General features: G+C 41.9%; 1 protein-coding gene and 1 long non-coding RNA gene across 5 annotated transcripts in view; one reads left to right on the top strand and one right to left on the bottom strand.

Moving 5' to 3' along the window:
* Positions 1–2,678, bottom strand: part of LOC117352293 — an 86,074-nt gene extending 83,396 nt beyond the window's left edge. For both annotated transcript variants that reach the window (XR_004537642.1, XR_004537641.1), the window contains exon 1: positions 2,556–2,678. This is a non-coding gene — a long non-coding RNA (uncharacterized LOC117352293). The remainder of the gene's footprint in view (positions 1–2,555) is intronic.
* Positions 2,679–2,962: 284 nt separating this feature from the next.
* Positions 2,963–8,850, top strand: POLR2L (RNA polymerase II subunit L). Of its 3 annotated transcripts, none has more exons than XM_033928677.1 (3): positions 2,963–3,104; positions 6,739–6,849; positions 8,429–8,850. In XM_033928677.1, the coding sequence occupies exons 2-3, from the start codon at positions 6,755–6,757 to the stop codon at positions 8,535–8,537; spliced, it is 204 nt and encodes a 67-aa protein (XP_033784568.1). In that variant the 5' UTR covers positions 2,963–3,104; positions 6,739–6,754; the 3' UTR covers positions 8,538–8,850. The 3 variants fall into 3 exon arrangements, with proteins under 3 accessions (XP_033784568.1, XP_033784569.1, XP_033784570.1); XM_033928678.1 differs by lacking the exon at positions 2,963–3,104 and adding an exon at positions 3,339–3,473; XM_033928679.1 differs by lacking the exon at positions 2,963–3,104 and adding an exon at positions 3,624–3,668.
* Positions 8,851–13,145: the final 4,295 nt, after the last annotated feature.

Here is a 13,145-nt window from a genome sequence, read left to right as displayed (position 1 = left end):
TTTTTTATTTTGTGATTAGAATATTTCAGATTTGAAATATATATCCTGCTAGAGCTGGTATTAGACATAACTGTGTGGACCGCAAAGTCCAGGCTGTACTTCTTTAGCTTCCAGCTGGCTTAGGGCTCTTTCTCTGACCAGGGGGCAGTTGCCCTAGTTGCACTCCCCTAACATTATTCTTGCCATGTGTGACTAAAGTATTCTGTTAGCTTGATTTTTCTATGTAGCATTCTGTAGTAATTTGGTTTGTTCAGTTTTCACAATAGTGAAGGGGATATTTGTGAAAGGGAGGGGAGATGGGTTTTGTTGAACTTTGCTCTGTTTTATTTGTGTTTATAAAATGACAATTGTCCGAGGAGAAGCTTCTGCCCACACAAACGTGACTGTAGGGCGGCAGGCTTTGCCGGCATCAGTTTCTTTTCTAAAGCGCAGCGAAGGTAAGGAGGAGAGAGGGAGGGAGATAGATTTGGCCAGAGGTAGGGAAGGGGCTGCGCGCCTTTCCTCCATTAAGTTTCTTTACGCCACAAAGGTAAGGGTGAGGGAGGGAGATTCTTGGGCCGCTGAAGGGCGATGAGGTGGTGAGAGGGAAGGATAAATGCTGAGGGGACGGGGCGGTGAAGGGGACAGGGCAATGACGGGGACAGATTTCCCCCCCCCCCCCTGAGTCATTCTCTACTTCTGCCCACTGGAACATCCAAGCCTTCAGATGTAAGGAAGCACTTCAGACTCAAATCTTTGTCAAGCAGTCCAGACTTGGAAACCTTTCAGCTGCCAGTCAGACCTGAATCAACTAAAAGCTCAGCCCCCACAAATCCTCACAGTGTAATAGGGGGAGAATAAAATGCAGCCAGCTCCCTGAAACCCGAAGGGATTAACAAAGGGGCTTGTATTTAGCCCTCTAACAAATCAGAAGGAGAGAAGGCTCTTGGGGGAACAGACTTTGAGTCTCAAAGTAACACAAAGCAGGTTGGCTCATCAGATACACCCAGAAGTTGGCCTGTGAGCTACAGTCCGCCTTCATGGAATCTGCATTCTTTCCCAGGCAGAGTAGTCCCAAATATAGGGCCTCTGGCACCAAAGCCTCTCAAGTAAAAAGACCAGAAAATAATAAAAACCAAAACAGAGCAGATCAGAACACCTCTTCTTGGTTCACTTGCAGAAGGAACAACTGAAGAGGGAGCTAAGTATACTCCCACTGGTGGAAGAGGAAGAACTGAAAGATGTGATTGACACCCTTCTGCAAGTGGTTCACAAGCATGGTTTGATCTCCTATGTATATGTAACAGAAGGGAAACATTATCACATGACCATCAATATAAAAAAATGGAAAATCAGCCATTTGACATCTGGAGTAAATATGGCCTTAGTGTGTGGGGAAAAAAACCTGTGCAAGGGCCACTTTTTATTGCAGCTTAGTAAAATGATCCCCAAGTCAACCTGCAAAGTATGCATCTTTATTACCCAAGACAACTTATGGTCATTTTTAACATCTTATCTGAATCTGCTTGTTAGCTGATGCAACTATGAGTTCTTTTGTTCACAGAAAACTTAAAATCTTTACTGCCCCAAAATGAACTTGTCTCAGAATAGACTTCTGAGGCATTTTTAAGGCCCACTTGAGATTTTCAAGCACAACTGCATGGAATACTCACCAGACCCAGCAATGTCCCTAAAGGGCCAAAGTAAACATCATGGAGCCTCAGGAAAAAGGGGCGTCACACACCTGGCCAGTTATTTTCTCTCCAGCACTGCTCAGACACTCATGCAGAACCATCGGCTCAGTTGTGATGATGCGATATGTGTATACTGTTATACTGTATGCACTTGTATTGGAAGGCCTTGCTTGTATATCAAGTTAAAATTTAATCAAATGTTTTGCTTGTGTTGCAAAACACTTGCAATCCAAGGTTTTACTGAATTTGATCTTAGCCAAAAGGCTGTGAAGTTGTGACTGACTATATACCAGCCTTTCAGGAATATTAGTGCATAGCTTTGTAGCAGGAGCAGTAAACCTGGATTTCCAAATAGAGACATATGGTACTGCTATGCAGAAAACCTCTTGTGAACACCATGGATAAAATTACAATACTCATATCTACAGATACATTAAGAAAAAACTTGAAGCTGTTGTCTTACAGAGCAGTTGTTTTTAAAGATTTCTTCAAACATATTGGAAAGCTTATTTCCTCCCTTGACAGCTGGTACCACAGCTCATACCTTGCTAATTCAATGGCTCTTTGTGTTTATGTCACCCCTCAAATGTGTACCTTCTTTTCAGCAACTGATGCAGACGAGCCTTCTGTGCACTTCCTCTGGTGCCTTATGGGAGAAAAGGTGCATTTATTCCCAGCCTTCTAATACCAGCTGCTTTTTACAGTCTCAAATTGGAAAACTCAAAAAGTTGGGGGACCCCAAGTGAAAACCAAAAGAGCAGCTGATGCAGAAAGTCGAGCAAAGTAGAAAAAGGTTCAGTGGAGAAATTCAGGTCTTTGGGACCCAGAATACAAACAAACATTCGCGTTATCGTTTCGAGAGGTGCAAAATTCCTCACCTACCTTTGCCACTTTGTACTTCAGCCCCCGAAGAACCGCCTTTATTTTCCTCAAACGTTTCCCACCTTTGCTCAACTTCTTGCTCGCCGCTCAAGCGCCTTCGACTCGGACGCAGCTGTTTTCCTGACCACTTTTTCTCACACGTGTAGCCCCAGCGTAACCTGTCGAAGCCGAGACAAGCGCTACAGGGTTGGTCGGTCTGTTTGTTTGTTTTTTCCAAAACACTTACATTTATTTCTTATATACCTGCCTGCCGTGGCGCGCGCCGCCCGCCAACCCTCTCTCTCCACACAGCGTTCGGACGGCTCGCGCTGCCTGGCGGGGAAAGGCGAGAAGCCCAGCGCGCGCCGCAAGCTCAACGGCAGCGAAGAGGCACGCGCCCGCTCCGCGAAGCAGCGCTGCGCGCATGATCTCTCCGAGGCACCGTAACCTCCTGCAGTCCAAGCCTCAAGCTGGTGCGCCACGAGCCGATTTCGTCGCGAGCCTCGCTCCAGTCTCCCAATAGCCTCTGCCGTTCTATTGTGGCCGACTCTGCGCTGATCCTTCTCGCGGGTAAGAAAGGAAATGCAACGGGGTCCTCGGGTTCCCTGGAGTCGCTGGCAGAGGTTTAACGGGCTTTAAACGTTGGCCGCTGCAAGGCTGGGCCTTGGGCGAGAGCGGAGGGGTCCGGCCTTGTGCAAGGGGGTTTCGAGTCGGTTGGGGTTGGCGGCTCCGGGAGCTGATCAGGTCCTTAGTTAAGACTCGGTGGTTGCTTTTAGACCTGCTGGCGCCCAGGGCACCAGTTAAGAAGGTCGCCCCGCCCGCCCCAATCTCTCCACGTGCTATTACTACCACACCTGATACAACTTTAAATGATTTCACAGCAAAACCTAGACTGTCAGCACGGGTTCAGCCTCACCAATTTGCTTGACTTCTTTGAAGGTGTGGATAAACAAATGAGCCAGTTGATATAGTGTATCTAGATTTTCAGAAAGCTTTTGATAAAGTTCCTCACGAGAGGCTCCTGAGAAAATTAAAGAGTCATGGGATAGGTGGCAAAGTTCAGCTGTGGATTAGGAATTGGTTATTGGATAGAAAACAGAGGGTAGGGTTAAATGGTCACTTTTCTCAATGGAGGTGAGTAAACAGTGGACTGCGGCAGGGGTCTGTACTGAGACCGGTGCTATTTAACTTATTTATAAATGATCTGGAAATTGGAACAATGATACTAAACTGTTCAAAGTTGTTAAAACGCATGCGGATTGTGAAAAATTGCAGGTGGACCTTAGGAAATTGGAAGACATGGCATCCAAATGGCAGATTAAATTTAATGTAGACAAATGCAAAGTGATGCATATTGGGAAGAATAACCCAAATCACAGTTACCAGATGCTAGGGTTCACCTTGGAGGTTAGCCCCCAAGAAAAGGATTTGGGTGTCAGTGTAGACCAGTGTCCTGTAAGCTTTCTCGAGCCACAGCACACTAAAGATAGTGGCCATGGCTCCTGGATAGTGGCCATGGCACGGATGTTGCCATGATGACATCACATGCATGCATGATGTCATCATGTCAATGTCCGCTTGTGTGTGAAGGCCCTCCAGGCAGGCCCTGAGATGCCAGTGGGGAGTGCCAGAAGGAAAGAGGGCCAGAGAGGATAGGTGCTGGCGCCCACTGATTGTCTTCAGGACGTGCCCCTCCTCCTCCCCAGTGTGTCATGGCACACCTGAAATCTTAGGAGGCACACTAGTATGCCTTGGAACACAGTTTGAGATACACTATTGTAGACAATATGATGAAACCTTCCACCCAATGTGTGGTAGCGGCAGCCAAAAAAGCAAACAAGATTCTTGGAATTTCTTAACAAAGGGATGGTTAATAAGATTAAGAATTTTATAATACCTCTGTATCGCTCCATGGTGTGGCCTCACCTGGAGTATTGCATTCAATTCTGGTCTCCTTATCTCAAGAAAGATATAGTGGTACCAGAAAAAAGGTTCAAAGAAGAACAACCAAGATAATAAAGGGGCTCCTCAGCTTGGAAAAGAGTCAGCTGAAGGGAGATATGATTGAAGTCTACAAAATCCTGAGTGGAGTAGAACAGGTACCAGTGGATCGATTTTTCACTCCCTCAAAAATTACAAGAAGTTACAGGGAAATACTTTTAAAACCAACAGGAGGAAATATTTTTCACTCAGAACAGTTAAACTCTGGAATGCATTGCCAGAGGTTGTGGTAAGAGCAGATAGCGTAGCTGGTTTTAAGAAAGGTTTGGACAATTACCTGGAGGAAAAGTCCATAGTCTGTTATTGAGAAAGACATAAGGGAAAGCCAATGCTTGTCCTGGATCGGTAGCATGGAATGTTGTTACTCTGGGGTTTTGCCAGATACTGGTGACCTGGATTGGCCACCGTGAGGATGGGTTACTGGGCTTGATAAACCATTGGTCTGACCCAGTATGGCTATTCTTATGTTATGACCTTTACCAAATAGAGAACAAGGGATCACAAATAGAAATTGAACTGGGAACTCCAAAAAATTATAATAACTTTATTTTTATATACTGCAATACCACAAACACTTCAGAGCAGTTTACAGAGGAAGAGACTGTATACAGACAGCGATATTACAAAAAAACTTTCAAAATTACATTAACATGGCAAAATTAATCAATTTTTCCTAGAAGTGTTTTAGAAATACATCATGGTAGAAATGGAGTCAGAGGAATTTGTCAAAGAGATAAGTTTTGATTGACTTCCTAAAAGTTTGATAAGCAAGTATTACAATGATGGAGAAATAAAACAGATATGCACTTTTTTGTACTGAACACACAGGAGTCCTGGGCCCAGATCCACCAAAAATTACCCCCCCCCCCCCTATTATGGCTGGTGGGGATTCCAAAGCCCTGCCAATTGAAGACTACCTCCTCCGGTCTGGCAGCCAGAAATCTCCAATCTCTGTAGTTAGTGGCAGTGTCCCTAAGCTGCCACCAGCTTCAGAGCTTGGATAGCTCTGGCTGCTGGACTGGAGGAAGAGGTCTTCAGCTGGCAGGGCCTTGGGCTCCCCCACCAGCTTAGGTATTTTTTTTCCATTTGGGCAGGAAAAAAAATTTAATTCCCATCCACTTTGGGCTCAGGGCCACTGCCCACCCAAAGCCCTCACTCCCCCATCAGCTGTCTGGTACCCCACTAGTTACACACATCCCAAAGCTAGCATACTTCAGGTAATAAACTTAAAATAACACTTTTTCTACCTCTGTTGTACGGACATTTTATTTTTCCAACATGCTAGTCCCATTTTGACTCTTCTGCTTTGTTTTCCAGTGGTTGCTGTCTTTTCTCCTCTTGCCTCATTCCCTCACTATACCTGCCTTTAATATACTGATCTTTCCTTTTTTGCTCTTCCTTCTTTTTCTTTTCTGCATCTCTATCCACTCAATGTCACCCTTTCCTTCTTTTTACTTTTCAGCTACCTACCAACTTCTCATCTCCCTTTCTCATGCTGTAGCTCTCCCATTTCCCATCTCACACCTTCCCCAGTCTCCTATATCTTTCAATCTTTCATTGTCTCCTCAATACCACATCTCTACTTCTCGCTCCCTCTCCTCTTCTCATTCATCTCCTTGCCACCCCCATCCCTTGGTCTTCCCCATGATTCCACAATTTCCAGTATATCCCCTCCCTCCATTCTTGTAGCGAGCCTAAATTCTGGTGCACTTTATTGACTCTAACCCTATGCAACTTGTGCACTTACATTATTGAATACCATTGTGTATATACATAACACTTATGCATATAAGTGCTATTATTCTATAATAATAGCATGCCAAATAGCACTTACATTTTGGCATTAGTATTATGGAATTAGGGGATAGTTTTATAATAAGCCAGGGTGCTAAACCATGCCCAGTAGTTTTTAAGATGTTATAAATTTGTGCATGTATTCTTATATTTCATATCATGTTTCATGTTAGATTTATGTATGCACATTTCTGATGTTCCATGTGTAGGCTCTTTCATGTACTTTTTATGAACATATTCCATTGTATAAATTTTATAAGAGCTTTTTTCATATTTAAAGTAGGTTTACATGCTGAAAAGGCTTTACAAAAATACCCTCGTTAATTACAATTCTATTAAGGCTTTGTCTGGTCTGTGTGGTGTATGTTTTAATCGCTACCTTTTAATTATATTCTTTTGTTTTAAACAGCTCTTCTGGTGGAAGAATGATTATCCCAGTTCGGTGTTTCACATGTGGCAAAATTGTTGGAAATAAATGGGAGGCTTATCTTGGTCTTCTGCAGGCAGAATATACAGAAGGGTATGAAATTTTTGATATTGCCATGATAATTTCAAAAGATGCTTTACAAAGGGTCCACTATTAATAGCAGTTAACTAACATGGGAACTAAGGGGGCCGATTCTCCAAACGGGTGTCACGATTGTAGACGTCCTACCATGGTCTGACTTCTGTGGTAAGCAAATTAATGGAAACTCTTCTAAAACAGAGAATGGTCAAGTTTTTGGAATCCTCTGGATTACAAGATCAGAGGCAACATGGATTCACTAGAGGTAGGTCTTGTCAGACAAATCAGAACAATTTCTTTGACTGGGTTACCAGAGAATTGGATAGGTGCACTAGATGTGGTGAATTTAGATTTTAGCAAAGCCTTTGACAGTGTTCCACACAGACATCTAAATTAAAATGAGTGGCCTCGGGATGGGTCCCAAAGTGACAGATTGGGTCAAGAACTGGTTGAGTGGAAAGTGAAAGAGGTTAGTGATCAATGGAGATATTGCAGAAGGATTGTCGGGTAAGATTTGCCTCTTAAGTAGGCATGTCAGATGGTGTGAATAACATGAAGAAAGAACTGACAAAGCTTGAAGAATGGTCTGAAATTTGGCAGCTAAAATTTAATGCTAAGAAATGTAAGGTCATGCATTTGGGCTGCAAAAACCCGAGGGAAGAGTACAGTTTAGAGGGTGAAGAACTTATGTGCACGACAGAAGAACGGGACTTGAGTATGATTGTATGTGCTGATCTTTAGGTGGCCAAACAGGTTGAAAAGGTAACGGCAAAAGCTAGAAGGATGTTAGGTTGCATAGGGAGAGGTATGGCCAGTAGGAAAAAGCAAGTATTGATGCTCCTGTATAAGACTTTGGTGAGAGACCTCATTTAAAATATTGTGTTCAATTCTGGAGGCCGCACCTTCAAAAAGATATAAAAAGGATGGAGTCTGTCCAGAGGAAGGCTACTAAAATGGTGCATGGCCTTCATCATAAGGAGTATTGGGACAGACTCAAAGATCACAATCTGTATACTTTGGAGGAAAGGCGGTAGAGGGGAGATATGATAGAGATGTTTAAGAAAAAATTGAATATTTCATGGGGTGTCCTAATTTTTTCACATGACTGTAGTTGTGAATATTCCATATCACTGGTCTCCGCATAGATTTTTTTGTGGCATATCAATTTCCTTCATTTGGGGATGGGGGAAAAGGCAATTTAGTCCTGCCATTCCTTCCTGTCTTTGTCAGTTTCTTGAAGGAATTCATACCTTTCTCCTTATTTTGGGTTTTCAGCCCAATTAGAACTGGGTTACAGCACCATGAGCCTTCTGGGTTATGGCACCAGCCTTCATAATTGTAAACAATCTAGAAACGGAGTAAAGGAGATGGAAGAGTTTTGCTGCTGACCTAGAATAATTTTACATAAATATAGCCAGCACTAGTGGTATAAATGATGTACAATATTTTTTTTGCAGTGTAGGTGGTACAGAATATACCACTCTCCAGCATTTGGTTTTAGTATTCCAAATCGTGGCTGCATTATCTGTTTGTTTATATTCTTTTTTGCTAATCAATTTTTTTAGGACTATATATCACTATCTTTCCTTTGCAGTGACGCTCTTGATGCCCTGGGTTTGAAGAGATACTGCTGCCGTCGTATGCTTCTGGCACATGTGGATCTGATTGAGAAGCTCTTGAATTATGCCCCGCTGGAGAAATAAGCATGTAATACAATCATGTGGACCATGATGCTGCCATTAAGTTAAAATTGAGTTTAATGTGTATGTACAGTAGAGAGGACAGATAAGAATGTCCTCATGTAAGAGACCATGAATTGAGAATGAATTTGTGTACTAGACAGTCCACCTATTTTTAGAGACAAGTACAAACCGTTGGCATTAGATGTCCTTGTGTTTAGGGCTATAAGTTTTCAGTTTTAATGCATGATTAATTTGACCACATTGGCTGTACTTTCCAGTCTGTACATTTTTGAGAAATTTAAAACCTATGTAATAAAGATTTTATTTTACATATTACAGGTTTAAATTACAGTTTTTTAAAGATTTGTAGAAATATATCTTCATGATACAGATTTAAGGATATCTACAAAGTTAACTTTAATCATTTTTATTGAGCACATACAAAATCTATCAATACAGAAAGAATATCAATGTAAATAACAAATATAAGGCTCAAACTATTTTCAATGTCAATCTCTAATCCCACCATACCAACCCACCTCCTTCCACCCATCTAACCTCCCACCCAATATCCAGAACATATGTATTTAATTATTTAAACATTTAAACAATTTATATTAACTAATTATATAACTAATTTCTCCCCTCCCAGGACTGTATTATTAAAAAAAAATAATAATAATTCTTAAGGTCTTCCTAACAAAACACGACTTCGAGCATTGGGAGTCAATGATTCTAAAAATGGTTGCCAAATTGTAAGTAACACTCTTCCCTGTTTCATATCCCAATCAGAAATAGACATAACCTCCATAAGTACAAGATGTAACATTTTAGCTCTGCAATGACCATAAGTCAGACCTGTAGGCCCTATCCATAAGCAGAGAATAGCTTTTAAGCCCGAAAGAATCACTTGTTTCAAAAATTTTTTATAACCTGTAGGTATATAGGGTATCGAATATCAAAAATCCAAAATAAACTGTAGCTATTACAATGCCATTTAACCTGCCACATATGACTTGAGAAAAAATTACTGACCAAAATTTACGAATCAAGGGACATTCCCAGAACATGTGAGCTAAAGTCCCTTTAGGGCAGTGGTCTCAAACTCAATCCCTTTGCAGGGCCACATTTTGGATTTGTAGTTACTTGGAGGGCCTCAGAAAAAAATAGTTAATGTCTTATTAAAAAATGACAATTTTGCATGAAGGAAAACTCTTTATAGTTTATAAATCTTTCCTGTTAACTGGCATTTCTTCCTCCCCCTCCATGGTCTGGTATCTCCTCCCATGGACTTGGCATCTCTCGTTTCTCTCCCTTGTCTTCTCTTCTCCCTCCTTCCTTCTCCCCCCAATTGGGTGCAGCAGCAGCAGCATTTCCCTCCCCCTCCACTTCCCTGTGCAGCAGCAGCATTTCCCTCCCCCATTTCTGGCCGGCTCCCTTGCTGAAGTCATTTTTCAGTTCAAGCCGGTGGCGGCTCCTCGCATGATCCTCGCCTGCGTCAAAAGCCTTCTCTCTGACGTCGTGAGAGGAGCCGCAGTTTTGAACTGAAAAATAACTTCGGCAAGGGAGCCAGCCTTCAGAGAGGCTTACAACACAGACCCAGATGCACGAGGAGCCATCACCTCTGCCTGCAGCTTTGAACTGAAGAATAACTTCAGCAAGAGAGCCTGCCAGACCGCGAGCTGCAAAATAGTACCTCGGGGGGCTGCATGCGGGCAAACAATATGGCCACGCTGAGAGAGGAAAAAGCTGTAAATATATGCAACAATAATTAAATACTGTATTGCTGTGCTAGGAAAAAGAGAAACTGACTTGGAAGTTTTAAATAATATTGCCACGCCAAGGAAAAGAGGTCTGTAATTGTGTGCTGCTAAAGAAGTTTTGTACTCACTTTGCTGCTATTGCAGGCCTCGTATCTTGTTTATATGAATACTCCGGGAGAGGGGCAGATAAAAAAATATTGCTACAAGGGCAGCCGTCATGATAACCGAAAGTAAAACCGTCGAACCCACCGCAAGAGAACAAGAAAGACACCTACTGTCGACAATTATTTTCTTTCCTATTGGGGTAGATAAATTATTGAACACCTCTGGTCTACAAAGGAGCATTCCTCAAACTGTGCACACTTTAGATGTCAGTTCTTTTTGCTTAAACTGTAGAAAATGGATCTGTTCAGTTTGGGGTTTGGTAAGTCTATAAGACCCTTTACAAAAGAAATAAAATGGTAATTCTAAACATTTTTAACAAACAAAATTGGGCATTTTTCTTTTTCTTTCACTGTAAGTTTGGGTGGAACCTGTTTGCAAACAACATGCAGTAAATATCCTAAATGCAGTTTCATATAATTTTTAACATAATATGCTCAACAGCCCATCAGGTGTATAGCTTCAGCTCGAAGCCTCAGTCACTCGTAAGATATCACATTTAGTGCATGGTTTACTTGCTTTCCACTAGTGTTGGACCTGTCTAGGTATGGCTTTGCTTAAAAGGCAATTATTTTATTGTGACCAGTTTAATCAGAGACCAGTTCTACTGCCACTCCTGAGCAGGATGATCTGTCTAAAGCAATGATCAATACCTTTGTGACCTGGCAGTCTTACTTCTCCTTCAGACTTCCAATTCATTTGGAACTGGCTGCTGTATAAATCAATATAAAGTGGAGGAAAACCACTGCTCACAGTGTCAAATTGTGACATTAGACAAGCTGTATATCAATATTGTACCCTGCTATATAAAGGTATCAGAAAAACTGTATCTTGAAAATTAAAAGAAACTGCTTTGGATAATTTTTCTTAGTGTGGTACAATATTGATATACAGCTTTCCTGATGTCACATTTTGACACATATATGATCAGTGGTTTGTATTTAATTCAATATGATTTATTGACTGTTTTCTGTGGCTCTATTTTTTTTTTTTTAGTTGGTGGTGTGTGAGTAATATAAACATAAACCTTCATGTCTAATTAGCAAGAGCTTTCTCCCTATTCCATAAATCCTCACCTACTCTTTGTAGTAACAATTCTTTGACCCTGGTATGTAGATATCCCCAGTGACAAATTAGATTCTCTCTCTCTCTCCCCCCAGTGCTGTGATTCATCTGCAGTATCCCCGGCCAGCCCAGAGAGCAGAAACCTTCAGATGATGAGGGAGAGTGTGCAGCATGCAAGAAGAATAGGAAAAAAACAACACGGGAAGGCAAAGAAGTAATCAAGGATAGTTAGTAGTGATGGGGGATAATGAATTTTATATTGGCAGAGGGTCAGTTATTGTTAGAAAAGGGTCAGAAAGCTGTTTAATTACAGTCTGACCACTCCTCTTTGTTTGATTTAGGTGGAGAGTTATTTTGCCCCCAGACAGATGTTCTCGACCCCTTTTGTAAAATTCTTCCCAGCTTCCGTTGGGCTGCAAAGAATAATGGGACTAAAGCTCTAATATTGACTAGGAACCAGTAGGTCCAGTTTACATTCTGGTGCAGTCTCACAGTCCTCTATCCACCTCAGACTTTCCTTCTGCTCCTGTGCACTCTGGCCTTGTACCAGGCTGTGCTGAATTCTGTTAACAATATTAGCCCTGCGGTACAGCTGCTGAAAGGCTCATAATTCATCCATCACAACTATTAAGATCTACTTCCTAAATGTCACTCCTCGGCCTCTCACTTTCAGCCTGTTGCAGTGTCTTGGCGTTCATATGTTTCTGCACACTAATTTCCATGTAGGTACAGGTCCTTGTCCCAGTGAGCTTACTCTAAGAAAGTAGCTGAAGTAACGTAAATGATGGTTCTACTCAACAAAGCAGCTAGAGTTGTACCTGCTGCTCCTTGCAGGTCACCCCCTCTATGCCCTGTTTAAAGTGTGTGTGAAGGTCATTTTATTTTTGCTTTGAATCCATCGTTTCAGTTGGTTTACATTGGGGAGAGTGTGGCACGATGGTTAAAGCTACAGTCTCGGCACCCTGCAGTTGTGGGTTCAAACCCATGCTGCTCCTTGTGATCCTGGGCAAACCACTTAATCCTCCAATTGCCTCAGGTACACTAGATAAATTTTGAGTCCACCGGGACAGGCAGGGAAAAATAATTGAGTACCTGAATAAATTCATGTAAACTGTTCTGAGCACCTCTTGGAGAACAGTAAAGAAAATTTAATTTAAAAAAAATTAAATTTTGTTTGGAGCTTCTCACTTGCATGCAATTTATTCATTGAGCTTTTTGAAAGATGACATTACTAGTTTATGTAGTAAGAAGGTATCATCCACATGTATGCCTAGATTTGTTATTTAAGAACAGAATAGCTTTACTGGGTCAGACCAATGGTCCAGCAAGCCTAGTAGCCTTTCTCACGGTGGCCAATCCAGGTCACTAGTACCTGGTCAAAACCCAATAAGTAGCAACATTCCATGCTACCAAACCAGGGCAAGCAGTACTGCTATAAATCTTTCTCAATAACAGACTATGGACTTTTCCTCCAGGAACTTGTCCAAACCTTTCTTAAAACCAGCTACACTATCCGCTCTTACCATATCCTCTGGCAATGAGTTCCAGAGCTTAACTATTTTATTTTTACCACAGGAGCAAGACTTTTCACCGCTATCTTTATTGTAAACCGTTTCTATCCCATGTACTGTCAAATGTA

This window comes from Geotrypetes seraphini, chromosome 19, assembly GCF_902459505.1.
Source record: "Geotrypetes seraphini chromosome 19, aGeoSer1.1, whole genome shotgun sequence".
In the NCBI taxonomy this organism is placed as follows: Eukaryota; Metazoa; Chordata; class Amphibia; order Gymnophiona; family Dermophiidae; genus Geotrypetes; species Geotrypetes seraphini.
The sequence above is the reverse complement of the archived record's forward strand: the minus strand, read 5'-3'. Positions and strand labels throughout refer to the sequence as shown.

Coding starts and splice junctions, on each gene's coding strand:
- POLR2L (XM_033928677.1), top strand. CDS start 6,755: ATGATTATCCCAGTTCGGTGTTTCACATGTGGCAAAATTGTTGGAAAT. Junction 6,850..8,428: donor CAGGCAGAATATACAGAAGG/GTATGAAATTTT, acceptor TTTCCTTTGCAG/TGACGCTCTTGATGCCCTGG.